The sequence below is a fragment of the Felis catus genome, chromosome F2 (assembly GCF_018350175.1).
Source record: "Felis catus isolate Fca126 chromosome F2, F.catus_Fca126_mat1.0, whole genome shotgun sequence".
Classification (NCBI taxonomy): domain Eukaryota; kingdom Metazoa; phylum Chordata; class Mammalia; order Carnivora; family Felidae; genus Felis; species Felis catus.
The window spans coordinates 42,806,811-42,830,737 of record NC_058385.1 but is presented as its reverse complement, the minus strand read 5'-3'; the positions used below and the strand labels follow the sequence as shown (position 1 = coordinate 42,830,737).

The 23,927-nt window shown below is 41.1% G+C and overlaps 1 protein-coding gene across 1 annotated transcript; it reads left to right on the top strand.

The window, feature by feature from the left end:
• Positions 1-2,380: 2,380 nt before the first annotated feature.
• Positions 2,381-6,812, top strand: LOC101090590 (cytochrome b-c1 complex subunit 7). Its single transcript, XM_003999997.6, has 4 exons — positions 2,381-2,509; positions 4,656-4,727; positions 5,770-5,936; positions 6,603-6,812. Exons 1-4 carry the CDS (start codon positions 2,491-2,493, stop codon positions 6,678-6,680), a joined length of 336 nt encoding a protein of 111 aa, XP_004000046.1. The 5' UTR covers positions 2,381-2,490; the 3' UTR covers positions 6,681-6,812.
• Positions 6,813-23,927: the final 17,115 nt, after the last annotated feature.

The window sequence follows — 23,927 nt, the reverse complement described above, 5'->3', positions numbered from 1 at the left end:
GAGAGAAAGACGTGCCTGGCCAAACCTCAGCTGTTCCAGCCATGCCAACAGAGCACCACACGTTTGAGGGATGAAGCTATCTCCGATATTTCACCTCAGCAGGTACCACATGGAGCAGAACTACCCAGCTGAATTCAAAATTTGAAGAAATAATAAAGTGTTTTAAACCACTAACTTTGGGGGGAGTTTGTTGTGCTCCAGGGTTCTGTGATGTGCTGTATGTATGTCCAGCAACCTCATGAGCAACTAGATTTGTAATCGATCAGGGCTAAGTATAGTAGCCTTCCTGTTAGGTATTTTATTCATTTGCCCAACAGGTTTTTGAGTTCATAAAATGCAGTGGTGAGTGTGGCATAGGTATGTGCCTTCATGGAATTCTCTAATGAATGAGATCAATACAAAGAAAACAAGAAGGTTCAGCTAAACGACAACTGGTCTGTGGCTCAGAACCTCATTTTGCCCTTATTAAAAAAACCACTCATATCAGTCAGAATAGGCTCTCATGAATAGTCCTAAAGCCTTAAATGGTTTGAAACCACAGAAATTTTTATCTCCTACATGTCCAACTTGGGACCAAAAGAGCTGTGCTCCATATCATCTTTAGCAATAGAAGTTGATGGAACCTCCACTGTGTCTTAACTATAGCCCAATCCATGAAAGGGGAAAGGAATGTGAATTGTTCTTAAAAACTTCTCACATTTTTCTTGGCCAAAGTGTCACATGGCCCTGCCTACCTTTAAGGGAGGAGAGAAGTGCAATCCTACCCATCTTCCTGGAGGAAATCAAACATATTTTTTGAATCAATACTAATGACTGCCAGCAAACATCCAGGATCTCTAGGCTCAATACCTTTAGGAGCTGGATTTTGCAACAGTCTTGGATATCTGACCTCTTGACAAGGTCTTCCTTCTCTTACTGCCTTCACCCTATAACCAGCAAGCTGAAACTTCAGGGTAATGAGGAAGGAAAAAGTTTAGTAGAGCACTTGTAATGTGCCAGTGTAAAATGTATTGCATTTCTTCATATCTTTCAGACTTCACTTTGGCTAGTGTAGTCCGGGAGCAGCCCTCGTCAGTTTTTAGTGCTGCATAAGGACTGAGTAGTGTTGAGAATCTGGTGGCACAAAAGAAAAAAGGGGAAGGCAGTAAAATTTTAGGACTGGAACGTGACCAAGACCATTAAATCTAACCTTTTGCATTTACAATGAGGTGGCGTTCTATATGGTTCCAGTTCTCAGCTTAAGCCTGAAGAAAACAAAAGTAGATATTTGTGGGTACTTGCTATGGATTGAATTGTCTCCCCAGAATTCATATGTTGAAACCCTAACTCCCAAAGTGATGGCATTTGGAGATAGAGCTTTTGGAAGATAATTAAGTTTAGATGACGTAATATGGGTGGGGCCTTCATAATGGGATTTAGTGCCCTTATAATATAGGCACAAAAGAGCTTGCTTTCTCTCTGCCATGTGAGGACACAGTGAGACTGCAGTCCTGCACGACCCACAGGAAGACCATTCAACTGAAACTGTGCTGCCACCTTGATCTTGGGCTTCTAGCCTTCAGAACTGTGAGAAATACTTTTGTTTTTTAAGCTATCCAGTCTCTGGTGTTTTGTTACAGCAGTTCGAGCTGACCATGACAGTAATGCTGCTAGAGGTTCACTAGTAACTGAATAAGTCAGTCACTAATTCTAATTGCTTTCTGTCCCAAGATTTTAATCCCTTAGACTTAACATGTTGGGGCTGAGATCTTAAGAGTATATTTCTATCTTAAAATTGTACACAAACTCTGCTATATCTCTTAGTTTTAGCATCAATTTTTTTGTTGTTCTTATCTAACCTTCCCTTCCACTAAAATGGCTTGGTGTAGATCTTAAACTGGAGAAACGGAAGTCCAGAGAAGGTTAGGGTGCCTGGATTAGTAGTGTAGTTAAGTACATGGTCCTAGAGTTAAGGAGTCCCAAAGTTTTACCTAGATACTCGGATACCAGAAGATGATCTGGATTCTTTCTAGCTCTGTGGTCTTGGACAATTTATCCAACTTTTCTGAACCTCAGTTTCCTCTCTACAATGGGGATAATGACAGTACCTACCTTAGATTTACAACTAAATGAAAGAAAATGAGAATATGCAGGTAAAAGGCTTAGCGCATTACTATGTACAAAGGGCTCAATTAATACTCCGTAAATCCTCACAGCTTGTCCATTATAGAATCCAGGCTAAAGCTCCAGTGTCCTTATTCCTTGCCTAATGTTCTTCCCACCAGGTCACATGAAATGTTTAATGGAACAGGGTGCGCAAAACGCCCGGCTTACTACAGCGGCTGACCCAAAGGGAAGAGCGCCGCCAGCAGGCGCCCGAAGTCGGCACCAAAACTGCGCCTGCGCGGGCGTCCTTCCTCGCCTGGTGACGCGACAGGTGGCGCCTGCGCATTGTGTCCAGCGCGTCCTTCAGGACTTACCCAGCAGGCAACGCTCCAGTATCGGGTCAAAATGGCGAGCCGGCCTGCGGGTAAGTTATTGGCGACCACCCTGCCAGGCATCGCCACACTCAACCTTTTATTCTTGCAGCAATTTGCTCCACTTCCTCTGCTCTAAGGGGCCAGGTGTGCGGCGATGAGAAGGTGGCGGCTCCGCTCTAGCCTAAAGGACACCTTTTCCCTCATCCCCTTGCTGTCCCCGGGCTCACCTGGAGGGTCGGGAGGTGGATCTGCTGCTGGTGAAGGTGCCCGCGGTGGCTCCACAGCCCTGCCTTTCCAGCTGCCCGTGCTCGGCAGTCCTTCCGCTCGACCTTAAAAAAGTTTAAGGGCACAAGGAGATAATTAGTGCAGGATTTTCAACCAGAATGAACCGAGTGCTTGCCGTGAGTCAAGCCCTATCACGTGTGATAAATTCTCCTGCCAGTGAGACGTGAGAGACTAGTTTCCCTTTTCTGCAGATCAGGTAACCAAGGCAGAGTGGCTGGAGGAAATAGGTCTGCAAACTCGGTTCCCAACCTCACGCTTCTCAAACGGAAATTAGGGGCAGCTGAGCTAAGGTTACAGCCAAACTTCAGATTAACCTTGGCTTATTTGGGACGGCAGCTCGATCTGTAGGTTTGGATAAATTTGTATTTACTGTAGGCACTGGCGCAAACATACCTAATGGAATAGATTACAGAAATTACCGGAGTATTTAAAACAGATCGTGAGGACCAAGTAGGATTTTCCCTCCCCAGCACCATTTTTTGCCAGTCTCTGCCCTCTGGAGGTATACATTGGAGTAGCTTTTAAAAACTATTGATCCCTTTCTCCTCGCCCCCAGCAGTGGTCGAAGCTGTTAGGAAACATCAGGTTGCCCGAAAAATCCATTAATTTAAATGACACTGAACTTTTTGGTGGCGGGGAGACATTTAAGAACTCATTGTTTCATAGTCTGACAAACGTAGAAAGCACTCCACTCTATCCTGTGTTTGAGAACTAGATAGACCTACAGGTGTGTTGTAAATAAACGGAGCTAATGTGGGTAAAGCAGATAGGATAGTGCCTAGCATGCAAGTGTTCAATGGATATTAATCATTACCACCATCAATGGTAAATATGTTTACAGATAATTTGTCCTCTACAAATATGTTTGTAGATTGTTGACTCTTTGGCACTTGTTTTTCTAGAAGCAATTTTATACATGGTGCTTAATTTTCAAGGAGACTTAACCAAAGTTGTGTAATCTGTGATATACTAAGGAGGGATACAATAAGGAGGGATTGAAATAAAAGGGAAGTTTGCTTTCGTCCCTTAGTGAGGGGCTAGCCCCAGACAAAACTTTAAAAGAAAATTTAAACATGCTCTTCCTCCCCTTCCTACCACCTCTCTCCTACAAATACGTCAGGCACTATCATGTTGCCCTTAACCTCTACTGGGCTATCCCATCAGGCTCAGTCCTGCTAGGCTTTAACACTACCTATTTCTTCTCATCCATTTCCTTGTTGGAAAATTAGCTACTTGGGAGGAAGAAAGTGGGCTGCTTCTACCATAATCTATATTAAATGACAGGCTAATGGTATCAAAATCCTCCCAGAAATAGATATATATATTCAGGAGATATAGATATAGATATATAGATATATATAGAGAGAGGGTAGCCAAGTGAAGTAAAGGTAATGTGGAATAAAGATTTTGGAGGAAGAGGGTCATTGAGACCTGCCAGCCTATCCTGAAGTCTTATCTTCTTTTCATATAACTCCAACTCCTTTGAAAAGTTTACACTTCCTTCCTGTAATTTCTGAAACTTACAAAAGGTGGAGGAGTTCCAAGTACCATTCCCACATCCTACCCCTTCTGATGGTTCTGATGGTAACAAGTACATAAAAGGATGGGACACTTGACATGGAGAGGCTGGAGTGGTAATAAGTACCTCTATATAGACCTTTTGTACATCAGATACTTGAGTTTACCCTTTTTCCCATGACTTGCTGCCCACCTTTTTTTAACCTGTGATCACTTTTGCTCATAGATACAATAAGCAGTTTTTATCTATATAGGATATGCGATTTTAAAAGGAAATTCCTCCCAATGTTTGCATTCTCTAACAAGGTAATAAAAGTACTGGTTGCTTGCCTGTCTACATGTTCATATAGTATAATAAGTGAATCATAGCAACTAACAGTGTGACAATATCAGTTGCAGCATCAAGTCGGTGGCTGGAGGGTATTCGAAAATGGTATTACAATGCTGCAGGGTTCAATAAACTGGGTGAGTATCTGAGTTTTCTTCGGTTTTCTTGTTTTGCTTTATCTGAGAGTAGTGCTTTTGCAAGAGTTAAGATTCCCAAAAACAGTTTAACTGTACCTGTGTACATTAGAGAATTTTAAAATTAGGCCACATTTTATTGTTAAGTCATTTCCTTTTTATTATTTTGAGAAGAGAGTAATAGAATCATCTCAGATGTTTGAGATGGAAATAAATTATGTTCTTGAAATATGGTAACAGTACATTTTCCTTATACACTCCCTCTCCCAACTCCTCCAGTTAGCATTTGAAAATTTAAGTTATAGGAACTTCGAAAGTAAGAGATTTTTCAAATGTTAAAATTGTCTGGCATTTTTACAATCATCTGATACCTGAACTTTTTAAAAATTTTATAATTTGCCATGAACTTCATCTTTTTACTAATTGAAGCTTGATGGAAGTGTCATTAAATGTTACTGGTTCTTGGGGCGCCTGGGTGGCTCAGTCGGTTAAGCGTCCGACTTCAGCTCAGGTCATGATCTCACGGTCCGTGAGTTCGAGCCCCGCGTCGGGCTCTGTGCTGACCGCTCAGAGCCTGGAGCCTGTTTCAGATTCTGTGTCTCCCTCTCTCTGCCCCTCCCCTGTTCATGCTCTGTCTCTCTCTGTCTCAAAAATAAATAAACGTTAAAAAAAAAAAATTAAAAAAATGTTACTGGTTCTTTAGTACACTGTCATCTTAAGATTCTTTAATACCTTGATCTCAGATGTAAAGTATAAGAAAATAGACATGTGGTTTATTGATGTGTGTTTAAAAATAAAGTAGATATTTTAAATATTTTTAAAATTGTTTCAGAGGAAATGTGAGTTTTGTGGCAGTGTATTTTAAAAGGCTCTTATTTTGTTTCTATAGTATGTTTAAGAAATAACCCATTATTATGTATGAAATACATACATATTTCACCTGAGTCTTAAGTTATAAGTCATAAACATATTTACCTGTTTTTTTTTTTAAATGTCTGATTTTTGAGATGTGTGTTCAATCTGACTCTCTTGTTTTTTATCATAGGACTAATGCGAGATGATACAATATATGAGAATGACGATGTGAAAGAGGCCATAAGAAGGCTTCCTGAGAACCTTTATAATGACAGGATGTTTCGCATTAAGAGAGCACTGGACCTGACCATGAGGCACCAGATCTTGCCTAAAGAGCAGTGGACAAAATATGAGGAGGTAGCACAGCTTTTATGTATCTGACAATGTTGGCCTCCAAGGATTGAGCATTAGAAACAGAAACACATTCATTTGTACAGTTAGGGTTCTTAAGGTTATGTCAAAGAAATATCCTCATGGCAGTCCAGTGAGGTTAGTAGGGCAAATGTTAGCTCCATTTTAAACACTTTGAGACTTAGAGGTGACATGACTGTTCCAAAATCACTAAGCAAGTCTCTAATGTAGAGATCCAGGGCTGGAATCCAGATCCTGTCTCTTCCAGCCCATTGTTCTCCCTCTGCACTCTGCTTTCTGCTCAGATGAAAAAATTGGTGATATGCATGTGATCAGCCCATGGAGTGGCCCTCTAGCTCCCAGGAAGGACTCCGAAGTAAACCCTCCTCTTGAACTGCATTGAAACTAGGCAAAGGCTTGTACTCTCATCTCTTCTTCTCTGGCAGACTTTCCTCTCATAACCTATCAAAGCAACTTATTACAGTGTCTTTGTGGGCTTTTACATGTTAGAAAAGCAGACCGTTTTTAGCCTGCTTCAATATATATATTTTTTAAGTTAGAAATAAAAAATTTAATTTTGATGGATTTCTTTTGTCGAAGACCTGTTGAGTGTTAGGGATATATCAGTGTGTGATATTGGCATATAATACTTTTCTTTTATTCATTCTTTAGGATAAATTCTACCTTGAACCATATCTGAAAGAAGTTATTCGGGAAAGAAAAGAAAGAGAAGAATGGGCAAAGAAATAATCATGGAGTTGAAATCTGTGGTTGCAGCTGCCCTCAGATATTTTTAAGAGATTGGGTAAACCCAAAATATACAATTTGGAACTATTTGAGCTGCAAATGTATTAACTTTAAATAAATGTCTATTGTAATTATTGTTGGGATGTTTGAATTCTAAACCCTATTCTGAGCAACTACTGAATTTACTTCCCTGTTACAATTCTAAGATACTTTTTAGTTAGCATTTTACTCCTTCCTGGAGCTTAAAAAAGCTACTTTAATCAGTTTTCCTCACTGAGTGGTAACTTCTTAATGTACTGAAGGATATAACATTCTTCCAAGTAGAATAGTCACCTTTGTATTGCCTTTGTAGATTAGCAGTATACTTAGAAGCCCCCTCAGGGCCTAACTCGCAGGGATGGTATAGAGCAATTTGCCTGGATCCTCCTTTGATCATGGATTTGGTCATGGCAAAGCAGTTCTCCTTTAACATACTTAATATTTTGTAAGATTTATGATTTGATTTTGCAATCCATTTGAGTTCTGTTATTGGTACAGTATCACAGATCACAGAGAAATGGTTGAGGATGTTGACAGATGCTAGTATTGGGACGTGGTTTAGTGAAGGACTATATGAGATTAGTAAAGATTTTTGTGTCAAGGTGCTTCCCTATCAGGCCCAATGAAGCAACTAAGACAAATTCTCACAACCAAGGACCATTGTTTCAGTGATTCAGTTTCGTTCCTCTCTCACACCTTTGCAAATTAATTTGAATCTCATACGTTGCTGATGGGTGTTCTATGGATATAACCCATTTGGATAACATTTTGGCAATATGTATCAAGAACCGCAAACTTTTTCTAAATAATTCCAGTAGTGGCCACCATTATATTGAGTGATTGTGATTATTTTACATTAGACACTGTGCACTTTGTGATCATTGATCTTACCGCAATGCAGTGAGATAGGATTATTACTCCTTTACAAATTGAGAAAGGCTTACAGAGATCAAGCAACTTGTCCAAGGTCATGCATCCACAGAAATAGTGTAGGACTCCAAAACCGTGATGGAATGATACTTTATGAAAAGGATGTTTTGCAGCACTGCTTATCAGAGTGAAAAACTGAGCAATGAAAGTTTTCAGTAATAGGACATGACTAAGCTGTGCTAAGTGGAAAAAGTATATTAAGAGAGTTTTAAAATTTAGAAACTTTGGGGTACCTGGGTGGCTCAGTCGGTTAAGCGTCTGACTTCAGCTCAGGTCGTGATCTCACAGTTCCTTGGTTCAAGCCCCGTGTCAGGCTCTGTGCTGACAGCCTAGAGCCTGCTTCAGATTCTGTGTCTCCCTCCCACACTCGTGTTCTGTCTCTCTCTCTCTCCAAAATAAACATTAAAAAAAAAAAAAGTAAAAACTTGGAAACTTCTTATGATATTAAATGAAGAAAGATGTAACCAGGTGAAACAAAATCCCCAACTCTTGGTTAAGGAAAGACTGGGGAAACACTGAGATGGCAACAGTGGTCATCTTTTACTGAATAAAGGTAGTATTTATATTTTTCCTTTTCTCTAATAGTCAATTTTTTATAACTGAACAGCAGTCACTTTTACAGTAGAAAAGGAAATTGCAGATATTTGTGTTCTTGGCACAAAAGCTGTAGGTCATAGGATCTCTTGACTTGCTTGAGCCCCCTGCCCCAGGGGCTCTTATGAGTGAAATGGTAGCTAACAATAAGACTGAACAATTTTTCTAAAACATGTTCAGGCTGAATAGGGAAGACTGGACTGAAGAACAGCAGGCAGATTGTGCCCTTGTATTCCTTTGTCACTGGTGAATTCCTAGTACAAGCGAGGATTGAAAACCACTCAGGCAAGATCAAGATTCCCTGGGGGCTTTTAAAGATCAGGCCACACTTGGAGGAGGTTTCAACATAGTTCTGCTTCACAGAAAAAGACTAAGAAAACAGACTGTCCTGAACCCCTGTTTTTAAAACCATTTGGATTTTCCTTGACTAGGACTCTCCAGAGGCTCCTTTAAGTTAAAGATCACTTTTGCATGAGTCTATATATAATTATTCTACTAGGCAGCCAATGTGTACCTTTGCAAGGAGACCAGAGCTGAAGCATCTCAAACTGGACCCCTACAATGGTATGTGGGGAGAAGGATGGAGTGGAGGGAGGCTGAGGTACTAAGCTTAGGAACTATGTTTGTAAATGCTGTTGATAGTTAAAGCAAGCCTAAAGGCTCCCCTGAAAGATGGGGGCAAACAATTGGCCAAGGTTAAGGTGTAACAAACAGCTGGGTCATCCACCTGCTCAAGGTAGAAAATGAGGCATGACAGTAGGGTGATCTGTGACTTTGTCAGAGCTCTTTCTATAGCCAAACTCTAAGGCTTTTCTATGTCAATTACCTGATTCTTCTAAATAGAAAAGGTATGCAAAAGTTCTTAGAAAACTATGAACGCTATATCAAAGTTTTTACTGTTAATTATAATTATTAGTATTGTTCTGCTTGTTATGAGGAATAAGACAGTAGAAGGAGTATTTGGCCATTGAAAGAATAGTTGAAGGGGTGAGAATTTTGTTAATTGGTCAATGAAATCCTTTCATTTGAAGAGAGGGCCTTTTTGCTACCAAAAGCTGTAGTGTTTGAAAAATCAGCATGGGCGTATCTGAAATACAGAGGCTTATCATCCTATAGACAGAATAGAGTGATTCAGAAATGATTGTGGGTTAGACTGCCCAGAGATGAGTCCGTGACTCATTGTGTAACTTCAGAAATATGATTTAACCTCCTCGTGCCTCAGTTTCCTCAACTCTACAATGAGGCTAATGATGGAACCTACTTTACAAGGATATTGTGAAAATTACCTGACTTCCTTACATGTCAAGCACTTAGACTAGTTCCTGGCACATGGCTAGCACTAGGAGGCTTAGCTTCTGTGCTCCTTTAGGTGAATAGAAAGAATAAATATTCTGGGGAGATGCACTCAGCCATCAAGTCTGGTTAGCTGACTTGAGGTCCAGGTCCTGGGCACGTCTCCTCAATCTCCCCTGTGGCACTCTCATTTCTGGTCCATCTGCCTCCTTTGGCTGTCTGACCTTGAATGAAAGTACCCATTAGCCGAGATGAGGACAGATGGAATTGGTCCTGTATGACAGCTTCACTGGGATGGAGCCCAGCTAAGACTTTGCTGTCTCCTTGTTTTGCCTTTTGAGTTGAGTTTGTTTTTTTTAAACTTTCAAAATTTCACATCCTGCTAGTTTATGTTGTACAGCGTAAAATGTTTGGTATTTTTTATCGTTCAAAGTTTGAGGTTGATTTAAGTTTTGAATGTATAATTTCCTAGACCTTGAAGAAAGATTCCTTACTCTGAAGTGGTTTACTTTATCTTTCTGTTCTTTGCAATTCCATCCAACACCTGGCTTATGTTCACTGTTGTAGTACATCAGTCAACCTTCATGTTGCTGAGGTGTAGGAAGCAGAGTAAGGAATGGTGGGGCCTCAGGTCCCCAAATACTGACTCTGATTCGAATCCCAAACTGCACAGCAATGTTTGGTAACGTTCCCAAATGGCGTTCTCATGGCTTGAACATCTATGTGATGCTCTATGAATGGTACCAACATGTTTTTTCTTCTTGTATTTTTTTTATGTTTATTTATTTATTTTGGGAGAGAGAAGGGGTCACACGCACAGGGAAGAGGAGAGGCAGAGAGAGAAGGAGAGAGAATCCCAAGCAGGCTCTGCACTGTCAGGGCAGAGCCTGAGATGGGACTCCATCTCAAGAACCATGAGATCATGACCTAGGCTGAAATCAAGAGTCCCACACTTAACCAACTGAGCCACCCAGGTGTTCCAGAACCAACATGTTAGTGAAGGAATGTTCACAGGCAGCACCATTGCATATTTTAAAACTCTAGAATCTTAATAAAGTCCCAAGTGTAGATTTTGATAATGATTTCTTATTTATTTAGGGGCTCCCTTTTAAGGCATTAATTCTGCACTAATTCTGACTTTCTAAAAGATTCATTAATAAAAATAAAAACTGGGCCAAAGCCCAAAGTTCCTATAGCCATAATAATCCTTCTATATTCACAAACATGATGGGGTTTTGTTAATATAGACATCCTGTGTGTAGTGTTGAAAATACCCAAAGTACTTGGAATTTTTAAGTTAGGTGAACATAAAAACTGTACTAAGCAAAGCCGTGACAACCTGATGGATGAAGGGAATTGAGTTTACACTGAATGAGTGACATGAATTTTAGGAACTACCGGTATCAGAGATGAACACAGTTGAAGGGTGAATGAAACACAGAACTCTAGAAAATACAGGGAAAGGGTCCCTTGTTGGAATAGGTACTAAATTCTGCCACTAGGTGGCGATACACTACAACTTTACAACTTCAAGGTCCACTACACCAGTGCAATTGAAGATTTATCCATTCTGTGCCCCAACTCCCTCCCCTTCATTTTTCAGGATGACAACACCTTAGAGGTTTATGACCATCAGGAGAATTTACAACTAAGCTATATACTGATGTAATGAAATCTAATATATGCTGTGCAATGAATTATGAGATGTTATTTAGTTTCAGGATTTTATTACTTCAATCAGTTATGACCATATTTCCTTTTATATGATTGCTCACTCTTTAAACATACCAGATGACTGTATAAGGAACACCTAATAAAGTCTATAGATGTTAAAATATGAATGTTTTAATTTATTTGCCATAATTTGTTTAAATTCTGGTTATACTGTTCATATTAAAAGTCATAACATGTTAGAATCTGAGATCTCAGATTGGATGGTGCCTCCGAATTATATTTTGCTAAGAAATGTCATTGTATGTGTTAGCAATTGAGCAGGGAAGAAGAATGGAATCGTTACAAGGCAGTTAATTTTTAGCATAGATTCCAGAAAGTCTGTTAATATTTGAGGGGCTTATGTATTATGACAAACTATTTAAATTGTTATTCTGGATTCTGACTATATCTCTCCTACAGTCAAAAGAATGTATTATTTGTTTTACTTTGTATTTTAATACATTTGACTATTTTGCATAAATGCCAAAAATCTAATTTCAAAACAAATCCCTGTGAAAATTCTGGTAACACTATTCAATTGAGTCATTGCTCTGTTAATATTCTAACTATTTTAAAGAAAATTTTATACATACATATGAAAATTATATTTACAAGCCATCCCTCCACCAAGAAAGGTAATTTCTTTGGCTTACAGAAGAGTTTATAATTCCTTTCTTATGCATGCATTTAAAATGTGGTTTGCCACTAAACTGGAAACTCAGATCTGATGCCAACAATTTAGGCAAGTCATTAGCCTATATAGATTGGGGTTTCCCAGCTATAAAATGAAGGGGCTTAACTGCAAAGGCTTTAAGACATTTCAGCACCAAAACAATCTGGGTCTGTGATTTAACTTATGCACGTTATAGTTAAGAAAAAGTACTCTTGATGGAGCATCAGCTTTGTACCAGGCATTGTTCATATTTGTCTCTTTGCATCCTCTCTGCAACCCTTTGACATAGATATTATTACATCTACCGTATAGATAAAGAAATTGGGCTTGAAAAGTCATTTTACTATTGTTCATTATATAGTTAACATTTTTTTTAAATGTTTATTCATTTTTGAGAGAGAGAGCACGAGCAGGGGAAGGGCAGAGAGAGAAGGAGACACAGAATCTGAAGCAGGCTCCAGGCTCTGAGCTGTCAGCACAGAGCCCGACATGGGGCTTGAACCCACGAACTGCGAGATCATGACCTGAGCTGAAGTCAGATGCCCAACCTACTGAGCCACCCAGGTGACCCTAAAATAATTTTTTTTAGTGTGTGCTTTTTATGTGTTTTATACTAGGTGGGAGCTAGGGATAGGACAGGATTTCTCAAAATTAGTACTATTGACATTTGGGGTTTAATAGTTCCTTGCTGTGTGGGCTTTCCTATACATTTTAGGACGTTTAGTAGCATCCCTGTTCCCCCATCCCCCCAGTGTGGCTACCAAAAATGTCTCCAGAACTTGCCAAATATCCCCTGGGAGACAGAAGTGTCCCCAGTTGAAAACCATCAGTATAGGGATACAAAGAGAGAAACCAAAATGGTGGAGATCGATATATAAATAGATATATAAATATGTAAATAGATATGTAAATATGTAAATTATCAGCAAAAATATATGTATCAGGTATTATGGAAACATGGAAGAGGGGAAACTTACTCAACCAGGAGGGTAATCAGGGAAGACCCTCTGACAGCTTAGCTGGTTCCAGAAGAGTAAGCACAGCCAGGCAGGCCAAGAAGGTGGTGGAGACTTTCCAAGCAGAGGGAAATAAAAAGGACATGCTCAGAGACACTGAAGTGCAAGGTGTATGTCTAGGGAAGAACAGGCAGTTTTGCATTAATGAAGTGGCAAATGTCAGCTGGAAGAGGTGAGATGAAACTTGGAAGGTAATTCCCTATTGACATGCTTGGACTTTGTGAGCAGGAAAGTATTTGAAAAAATTCTGAGAAGTGAAAATTCCCAGAATTTTCAAGTTGGGTCAAGAGGGATGAATTTTAAAGTTTCTCAATATTGAACTGCCAATTTGCTTTTTGAAACTTTGTAATGATTTATACTTCTCTAAGCAATCCATTAGCACCCCTGCTTGCACTGAATGCTCCCCTTAAGAACAATCTTTGTGAACTTGGTTGGAGAGTTTCTTGTTTAAATTTGCATTTCTTGGATTGAGTAGTTAAACATTTTTCCATATGCTGTTATCAAGTTGTTTTTCCTCCTTAATCAATCTTGTTCATATCCTTTGCCTATGCCTCTATTTTTATTTTTATAGCTTTTTCCTTATTTGTTTAGTTTTCTTCTTTGTTCCCCCCCCCACCCCCCAATTTGGGTCAGTTCTTATCTATTTGTGTGAGACCTTTATGTATTTATACAGTACTCCTTTTACTTAAGTTTGTTGAGATGATGTTTTCTTATTTCATTGTTTGAATTTTGTTTGGGTTATTTTTGATGCCGTTTCAACTTTGTTCATGGTGGTTTTTGTCAAATGGAAGTTTCCAATTTTTATGTAGTACAATCTATCAGTCTTCTCCTCTGTGGTTTTGCCTTTGAGGTCATACTTTGAGAAGTCCTCCCTTTACTCCAAGGTTATATAAATATCTAGTGAGGTTTTCATCCAGTGCTTTTAGCTGTAAGAAGTACAACCATAAATCTTTAATCTCTAAGGAATTTAGGTATATGGTATGAGCAGAGCATATTTTTGAGAGATACTAGGAGGTCCAACTGGCAAGACTGGATGATCAATTACATGTGCAGAAGGTGAAGGTAGGAGGTAGAGAGGGAGGGGATCCACTGAAGGGAATGCTCTAGGGGGAATGCAGGCTGGTAATCAGCCCATTCTGTGAGCTTGTCATTCTGTAAGACTGTTTGCTGTGCTGGATATTCCAGATCCACTCTCTGTACTTCTCCATCTTGTTTTGCACTTGGGAGGCTGACCTATATGGACTGCATCAATAGACACCCTTGCCCTCTGGCTTAAGGTTGGCCAATGGAAAGTCACCTGCAGGAGAGGACAGATAAGAGACACTGGGGTTTACTTACCTGGCCCACGACCTGCTGGGCTAGGTTTGTCAGTCCCTCTGAGGATTCCTAAAGCTCTCTGCCTCCCCACTCCTGTCCTTTGTTGGTTCTCCTTAACCCTGCCTGCCCTTTGTTAGTCTCTTCACCGAATAGTCCTTGGTTGCAGGAATTTGACTGGGAACCGAGGACGCTGACTCAGAGCTGGGCTCCTCTCAAGAATGGTTGGGTTTTCCCGTGGGAGCACCAAGTGCCACCACTGGAACTGGATTATGGTCCGTCCCCGGAAAAGTTTACAAGCTTGCTTCTTTGAGGTTGGCCAACTCATGGCCCAGCGTCAGCCTCTAAGAGACCACACAAGTTCCTGTCGAAGGGAATGACCTTCCAAAGCCTGTCTCCTACTACTCTCACCTCTCTGCCTCTATGCCTGATGGATCTGCTTCCAATCAGAGACTTACTCTTCTACACAATTTAATTCAGGGAAATGCCAGTGCTAAAAAGATGCTGTATGACAGAAAACAGAAGGTTCACCCATCCTGACATACTGCTGCACTGTCTTTCTGGGCAAGCTCTTTCTTCTTGTTTAACTCCCTCTTCCCCAAACACACTGCAAAATTCTATCTCTAGTCTTTGTTTCCCCTGCTCCCTGTCTCCTGGGATGCCACTCACAAACCTCACCATCTCCTCTGCCTAAGTTCTAGCTTTACTTTCAGACAAAAATTAAATTCTACCTACTCAAAGTAGCCCTCCCAGATCCCAAAACACCTGACATTTCTATTTTCTTGGAATTTCTGAAGCACTGACTGCTTCAACCAATCATTTATTATTTAAAATTTGGGGCGCCTGGGTGGCTCAATCTGTTAAGTGTCTGACTCTTGGTTTTGGCTCAGGTCCTGATCTCAGGGTTCATGGGTTTGAGCCCCACTTCGGGTTCTGCACTGACAGTGCGGAGCCTGCTTGAGATTCTCTCTCTCCCTCTCTCTCTCCCCCTCCCTTACTCATTCTCTCTCTCTCAAAATAAATAAACATGAAAAAAATATTTTAAAAATTAAATTAGCTAAAACCATTTACCTAGTGTTCACTATGTGCTATTAGCAGTCTTGTTATTCCTTAAAAAACTCTTTTTTTAATGTTTGTTTACTTTTGAGAGAGAGAAAGAGAGGGAGACAGAGAATCCGAGAAGTTGGCCGCTTCACCTACGGAGCCACCCAGGTGCCCCTCCTTAAAAAACTCTTTGAACTTTTCATATGTTCTCCGAGATGTTAGGTAACTGTACAAGATCACAAGTGAGCAAACTGAAATTTAAATTCTGTCTGCCTTGAAATTGCCATGCTGTCTTTTCCATATATGCCATCTCATATTTATCATCTTTACATTTACAAATTCAATTCCATTTCATACTCATCCTTTGCCTATATTTTTCTTTTTATTTTTTTTTCAACGTTTATTTATTTTTGGGACAGAGAGAGACAGAGCATGAATGAGGGAGGGGAAGAGAGAGAGGGAGACACAGAATCGGAAACAGGCTCCAGGCTCCGAGCCGTCAGCCCAGAGCCTGACGCGGGGCTCGAACTCCCGGACCGCGAGATCGTGACCTGGCTGAAGTCGGACGCTTAACCGACTGCGCCACCCAGGCGCCCCTATTTTTCTTTTTAAATTCTATCAGCCGAATGATAGAACTTTAGTTTTAAAAGTAGTGTAATCACGCCTTCTCTGGGGAGGTGACATTTGAACTACACCCTAAATATCAGAGAGGAACCACCCTGTGAAGCCACCCTGATTCTCAAGGTGAACTGTGCAGAGAATCACCAGGGAAGTTTAAAAGCAAACAAGTAACCCAAACCAAAACGACCCGATGCCTGGGAACCACCTTGGAGATTCTGATTGACCGGATTTGGATGCAGCCTGTAATGCAGGTGGTTTTAATAAGTCACTATGGCTGAGAAACACTGGTTTAGCAAAGAACATTCCCAGCAGCGAAAACAGCAAGTACAAAGGACCTGTGGTGGTAGCTAGCTGGGGGCAGCTGAGGGGAAGCTGATGGAGGCCATGGTGCTGAATCTGAGCAGAGGAGTAGAGAGTGCAAACCTGAAGTCAGAGAGGCAGGCACAGCCATCCGGTGGAGGGCATTTTAGACCAGGGGAAAGAGTTCGAATTTTGTGTAAATGCAACTGGAGGCCCTGGGGGTTTTTAAGCAGAGCAGTGAACTATGATTTTAAAGCAAGTGGTATGTATAAAACAACCTCATTCTTTTTAAGGAAAGCAGAGCTCTCCAGGCTATGGGTGTCCAATAATTTATTCAACCACTTTCTCATTGATTGACATTTGGGTTGCTTCCAATGGAATGCTATTACAAATAGAGCCTCAGTGAATATCCTTCTGCACTTGTGCCTTTTTGCATTTTTATAGGATAGGGTCCAAAGGCTTAAAAAATTTAGACAGGGGACATGTTTGGTGAGGAGGGGAGAAAATCCTTTAAAACTCCCTGTCATGCAAGCAAGAGAGATCTTTTAAGCCCAAGTGTCTCAAATGCGTGTTCCACACCAGCCAGGATATAGCCAGGTTTAGCAGACCATCAAGATTTTGCAACTAGCCGCTGGAGTGTCCTACAATAACACCGAAGTGTGAGAAACAAGGACACACCCAGCGTTACTGAAACGGACATTTCATTTCCCCTTAGGTTTTAATAATATCATAAATTGATTACATTTGCTCTGCTTTCAGTTCTATCCAAGTGATTTAGCTAACATATTGTATGTTTAGTATTTTATGTTCACATAAAAGTCAGCTTTTTGAAATCCTGTCGTAAATCAGGACAGAATTTTCCTTTTTGGTAGATAAGCATACTAGTTTTTAGATTTCCCATTGTCTAAAGAAAAGGTGCCTAAGGTGAGTGTTTCTCCCTCCATCCATTCAAAAAACAATTTTTTTTTTATTACTTAAGGCATTTCCACCTTTTGTGTACACGTCTGTGTACAAATAAGTTTTAATGTGTTCCTTTAACTAATATTTACTCCTTACATCGTGCTGGCTGCTGGGGTCCAAAGATGAACCACATTGAATCCTTGTCCTCATTGTGTCTGAAGTCTGGAGGGGACGTAGCCCAGTACAGGAACAGTCAGAACTTTGGGTGAGTAGGGCTTCTCTGGGGAAAGCAGGGGATGGGGAGGGGTCATGGAGGATAGGACCCACCCAACCCTGGGGGAGCTGCAGGTGGGTGACATTTGGTTGGTAATAAGCAATGGGATAGATTGTGGTTAAATTAAGCAGACATTTGTATTGGGAGAATATCATGGAATCAGTGGAAGTTGTTTTAATGTCCTATTGCTGTTGTAATAAATCACCATAGACTTAGCATAAAACCACACAAATGTACTGTCTGACAGTTCTGGAGGTCAGAAGCCCATAATAAGTCTCATGAAACTAAAATCAAGGTGTCCTCAGGGCCAGTACCTTCTGGAGGCTCCGGGGGAGAATCTGTCCTTTGCTCTTCCAGCTTCTAGAGGCTGCCAGCATTGCCTGGCTCATGGCCACATCACTTCAATTTATGATGCTATTAGCACATGGCTTTCTGCTATCTTTGACCTCCCTGCTTCTCTCTCGTAAGAACCCTTGTGAGTACGTTGGACCCACCTGGATGATCCAGGATAATCTCTCCAACTCAAGATTCTTAACTAAGTCACATCTGCAAAGTCCCTTTTGCTAGATAAGGTAACGTACTCACAGGTGCCAAGGATTAAAGCAAGGACCTCTTTGGGGATAGAGGTCGTTATTCAGCCTACCACAGAAGGCAAAAGAGAAACCTCCAGAAAGAGTGGATGGACTCAAGCACAGCCAAGTTCCTGTCCCAGGACAGACTGAAGCTCTGTACTGGCCACTGCAGCTGCTGGCCTCTGGGCTGCTGGCCTGCATAATTTCTCAGCTATCTCCACATCTGTGTTGCTCCCACAAGACAGTATCGTGAGGTGGAACATTCCAGGTGGTGGAGCCTGGCTCAGGCACCCCATGCTGACTGTGGGGAGAAGGCGTATTGCTCCTGAAGCTCTGGTAACCTGAGGCCTGGGTTTGCCTTCCAGGACTCATACTAGAGCGTTCCTTCCCACAGCCTGCCAGGAGCACGTCCAGATGCTAGTGGCTATGGTGTGGACACACTAACACATCTATCCCCAGGAAGGAACCAATCACCAGGTGCGACTTCCTGAGGGAGATGCGTGGGCTGCTGGCCCGAAGAAGGATGTTAGAGTAACTCCGGTGAGTTCTTCTGTCCTTCTTCAGGTGGCTCATTTAAGGACACTTGGCCCTTTATCAGGTCGTCATTTTCCCAAAGGAAAGGGACTAATACTAATAAAGGGGATCTGAAAAGAAATCAGACACAATATGTTCTAAAAGCATACAGATAAAACACTAGAGTCCCTCGCTTTAATACATTCCTAGTGGGTGTGCAGTTGATAAGATCTTTCTCAAAAGAAATAGATGCCAAGAGCCTTTAAAAGGACATAACATGTAGAGGTGCTTGGGTGGCTCAGTTAAGGGTCCGACTCTTGATTTCAGCTCAGGTCATAATCTCACAATTCATGAGATCAAGCCCCACATCAGGCTCTGTGCTGACAGGACAGACCCTGCTTGGGATTCTCTCTCTCCCTCTTTCTCTGCACCTCCCCCGCTCATGCTCTCTCTCTCAAAAATAAGTAAACATTAATTTTTTTAATGCAGAGATTTATGTCCATGGATGTTTATTCCAGCATTGTTTATTGTGGCACACACTGATGATATTACTGTCAAGAAGGGGGAGCTGGGAGTTGGAATATTATTCACCCTTTAAAAGTGGTATTCTGAAAGGGTACTTAAGGCTATGGGGATATTAAGGATGTGTCTTGTTAACTAAAAAAAAAAACAGTTTCAAAACAAAACATGTGATGTTGATATTATAAAAGCCATATATATGCTTGGGTAAGAAAAAGAAAATAGTAATTTTCTGTAAATTTTCAGAAGTTTAGGCCATGGGCTCTCTGAAATCCATCCAGAGTTCCAGATTTAGACACCCTGGACTAAAAAAGATATGTCTGGCTAATCAGTTTAGAGATGATTTTAGCCTTTTTCTATGTACTTTTTCATGTTTTCCAGATTTTCAATGAACTGTTTTTATAATTTGAATACTAAAAAATAACAGCATTGGAAAAATTAAACTGTGATATTAGGAGAAAATAAAGAAGGAAAAATATATTTGCAGCACACATTTTCTTGGCCACAGTATACGTTAGAACCACCTGAGCGGGGCCTTTTCCACAATGTACTCCCACGCAGAGATCCTGATTCAGTATGCAGAAAAAAACAAAACAACAACAACAACAACCAGAAAACATCAGAATCATCTGGGTGCCCCTGGTTAAGGATTACTAATTCCAAACATGTATGTACTTCTCATATGGAAAAACAAACTCTAACCTCCCTGGACGCTAATGCTTTATCTCTCTTCATTTCTTCCTGATATATCTGCTGGTCCTTTACCCTCTTTCTTGTCACTTCTTTACCCCTCGTTCTCTTCTTAATAGCGTGCATCTGCCAGAAAGCACTATTCTAACCTATACCTTGGAAATCTCCTGCCCTTTAATAAGTCTTGTGTCACTGTGATCACATATAAAGTGTTGTGGATTGAACTTGCTGGCAGAGTCCTCCAATATAGCAAGCCACTGCTGTTTTGCCACCATTTATTTATTTACTTTTATTTTAATGTTTATTTATTCTTGAGAGAGAGAGAGCATGAGTGTCAGAGGGGCAGAGAGAGAAGGAGACACAAAATCTGAGCTGTCAGCACAGAGCCCAGCGCAGGGCTGGAACTCACAAGTCATGAGATCATGACCTGAGCCCGAGTTGGACGCTCAACCAACTGAGCTACCCAGGCACACCTGCCACCATTTAAATTATGTTAAATACCCAACTACCAGCCCATCCTTGGAAGTCTGGCAGTAGTTTGTGGATGGCAGAAAGAATAAGTCCTATACTGCCTTCCACAGCAAGGGTCAAATCATAATGTCCTTAATTGGAAAATTGCAAGGCTCACTTAACTCAGTGAGCAAAACTTTATATAAAAGCAACAGTCACATGCCTTTTTTTTTTTTTTTTTTTTTTTTTTTTTCAGGGATGAGCTTCCTACTGGAAACTGAATGAGAAGGCAAAGAACATGCTGAACCATTTGCTGGAATTTGTCCCTTGGATTAGAGAAAGTGCCTGATATCTTTACCTTCCTCAAATATTTACAGCACAAATGGGTGAGGGGAAAGAAGGAACAGACATTTTTGGGCAGTACTTCATTTTTCTTTTTTCTCCCCAAATTGCTTTTCTTTCCAATCCACACTGAAATTTTGGTATAAGATGTTATAAGTTAACTAACTTGAGTATTGAGAACTAAAAACATAGCTTAGCTCACTAACCCACATTACAATCTTTTAACTGTTGAGACTGTTATCTGAAGATCAGGAAAAAGTAAGAAAACTGATTTGCTGATGAACAACTGTTTCAAATTATGACTTTGACTTTAAAAAGCAAAATATCAGCATTAGACCTTAACACTCCAACTTGGAATTTGGTCTTGGGGCTTGACTGAATTTATAACCTCAATTCCACAACTTCGTCATTCCTGGGAGAAAAGGGTCTGGGGACTTTGGTTCAGAGATTTAAGATAAGGGTCTGAGAGTGTAGGGATGGATGAAGGCAGCTGTTGGAACGTTTGAAGAGAATCTGTCACTGGACAAACAAGATTATTTTTTTAAGTATAGGGGTTGTGCCAGTGTTAAACAAAAATAGAGGTCTAGCGCATTTAGGTTTCTCTCTGATAGGTTGGGAAATCTTTGAATTAATCTTGACCCAGAATTACCTTTACTCTAAAAACCTTTACTTTCTTTTAATTATAAAAATATTGGCCATGACTACAAACTGTGTCCGTCTCTGCTGTGAGTCAACAGAGGTAGATTAGTCTCGTCAGAATCTAGAGACGCTGTGTGAGGTTTGGACACACTGAAGGCTTTGGGAAGAAGATACAAAGGTACAGAAAGACAGACTATGATATCATGGAGGAATGGAAAAATCCGAGGAACTGAATTCAATGATTCAGTTCCTGAGTTCCAGGCCATGAACTTGGGTGTACATGGTGAACAAAACAGATAAGCTGTCTGCCTTAGTGACACAGTGACATTAAGTAAGCCATTTGGGAACAATGGGGTAATTGAATCTCTGAGCTTGGTCTGGGCCTGCATAGTGTGTGTGTGTGTGTGTGTGTGTGTGTGTGTGTGTGTGTGTAATTTTTTGTGGTGCCTGTGAAGCCTTATAGAAACTGAATATTTGTGTCCCTCCAAATTCATATGTTGAAACCCTAGTGTGATGGTATTTGGAGATGGAGCTTTAGGAAGGTAATTGTGTAATGAGGGTGGAGCCATCACGGTGGGTTTGGGACCTTGTAAGAAAATACAGGAGAGAGCTTGCTTCCCCTTCCTCTGGTCAGGATATGAGAAAACAACTGCCCATAAACCAGGAAGTCATCCCTCATCAAACACCATCCTGCCGGCCCCTTGATCTTGGACATCCCATCCTTTAGAACTGAGGGAAATACATGTTTGTTGTTTAAGGCACAGAGTCTGTGTTATGGTATTCTGTGATAGTCACCCAAAGTGACTAAGGTAACAGCTAAGAGATCTTTTGGTTGTATTATGATCATCAAGGTGTTTATTTTCTGGTCCACAAACTGAACCCAAGTTTCATGTCTTCAGTGGGTCACTGAATGACTAATACAATATAGTATAGTATAATATAATATAATATAATATAATATAATATAATATAATATAATATAATATAAGATATGATATGATATGATATGATATGATATGATATGATATGATATAATATAATAATACGTGTGTGTGTGTACATATAAAATGCCCAGCACTGGCCCTTCGATATCATCCACATTTGAGGCCAGTGTGCTAGCTTTGTTTTCTGTCCCGTCAGGGTAGGCACCCACCAACAACAATGCAGTGTGAAAGCACCTCTTAGTCCTCTTATAATAGGAAAAGATAGGATGAAATAGGCAGAGAGGGAAAGGTTAGGACCTGAGGTCCCTGGGTGCGGAAAAAAACAAGTATTTTGGAACAATGCTGGGAGTGTCTGACCACAGCAAACCCCCTCAGGAGTAAGATTCCTCATGAGAATGTAACAGACCCCACCTACTCCCCCTCAGGTTTCCCTCAGGAATTTCACAAAAGGCCTGACTAAAATTAGTAGTAGACCATAAAACCTTATGACCCACAAGGAACGGTGTGGCCACAGACCCTCGTACAATGGAAACGAACCAGTCAGGAATGGACAACCCAGCACCTAGAGTTATCCAGCCAATAAGGGTAGAACCTGAGAAGGAACCAGGGGGAAGGGTGGGGGGCGGGCAACCAGAACTTTCTAAAACAAGGACCCTTGCCTATAGTCCTCAGACATTCACTTTGGAACGCCCCCTCTCTGCAAAGAGATCTTTCCTACTACTCTTATTTCTAATCTTCTACTCTAATTAACTAATGCCTGCCGCTCATTTTGTGTCCACCTCTCCATTCTTTGAAGCAACAAGACCATGAATCCTAGGTATTGAGGTTAAAAAATCCTGCAACGCTCTCTGCTTGGTAGGTTGGCACGCTGGCACATAGGAGCCCCATGCCAGGCTCAGCACAGTGAGATCTGTACTCTTAGCAGGACCTGGTCCAAGGAGTCACCAATGCAGCTGCCCTCTCCTTCTCTCTGCCCTTCCCAGCTGCCTTGATTTGCTGCCCTTTACCCATGGAAATAAATGCAGGAGAGAAGTGTTGTCTGCCCACTTGGCCATTGGTCACATACCCTTACTTAGGGGACAGGTCAGGTCTGTGTGGGGGTGGGGTGGGGGTTAAGAGCAAGGGCTCTGAAGTCAGACTGCCTGGGTTCAAATCCCAGCTGTGGGACCTTAGGCCAGTTACTTAGTCTCTCTGTGCCTCTGTCTCCTCATCTGTAAAAAAACGGGATGATGATATTACTCATCTCATAAGATTGCTTGATTAAGTAGGTAAGCACGAAGAACAGTGCCTGGCACTTAGTAAGCACTCAGTACCTGTTGTCCATTAGGATTTCATAGGTTTGAACAAAACTCAACGTTCACCTTGGTGTTCCTGTTTCCTGCGCTAGAACAGATTCAGGTTTAGACTCTGTTTTTAAGGGAGAGGAGCTGACAGGGCAGGAATTTAAAAAGGGCTTATTTAACTGACCTGGAGGAAAGCTGCTCTGGGGACACATAACCTGGAGGGAAATGCCAGGGAAGCAGATCTGGGTCCTAGAAATCAGCATCGCTTCTTACAGATTGACCATCTGGTCTGTCAATACCCAGGCCCCTGCTCCCTCCCATCTACCCTCAATGTCTTGCCCTTTTTGGGGTGTGATTGCCTATGAGTAGCTGAGGATAAGGAAAACGGGGGAAGAGGCACAGGCCCTGGCCTATCTGTGAATTCCACGTGTTCCCTCCATCTGAACATCCACCCTGCCTCCTCCTCCCCGACCCGGCAGCTAGCACTGAACTATCAACAAAGGGCTGCTTGTATGTTGGGTCTTTGAGAGGGAAAAGTCCCAGATTCATACATTTGTAAAGAAAAAAAATTATCTGGCCCATATCTT

What these genes read in the sequence shown, in the direction of transcription:
- LOC101090590 (XM_003999997.6), top strand. An exon ending in TGCAGGGTTCAATAAACTGG is followed by an intron (nt 4,728 to 5,769) that starts GTGAGTATCTGA and finishes TTTTTATCATAG; the next exon opens with GACTAATGCGAGATGATACA. An exon ending in AGTGGACAAAATATGAGGAG is followed by an intron (nt 5,937 to 6,602) that starts GTAGCACAGCTT and finishes TTCATTCTTTAG; the next exon opens with GATAAATTCTACCTTGAACC.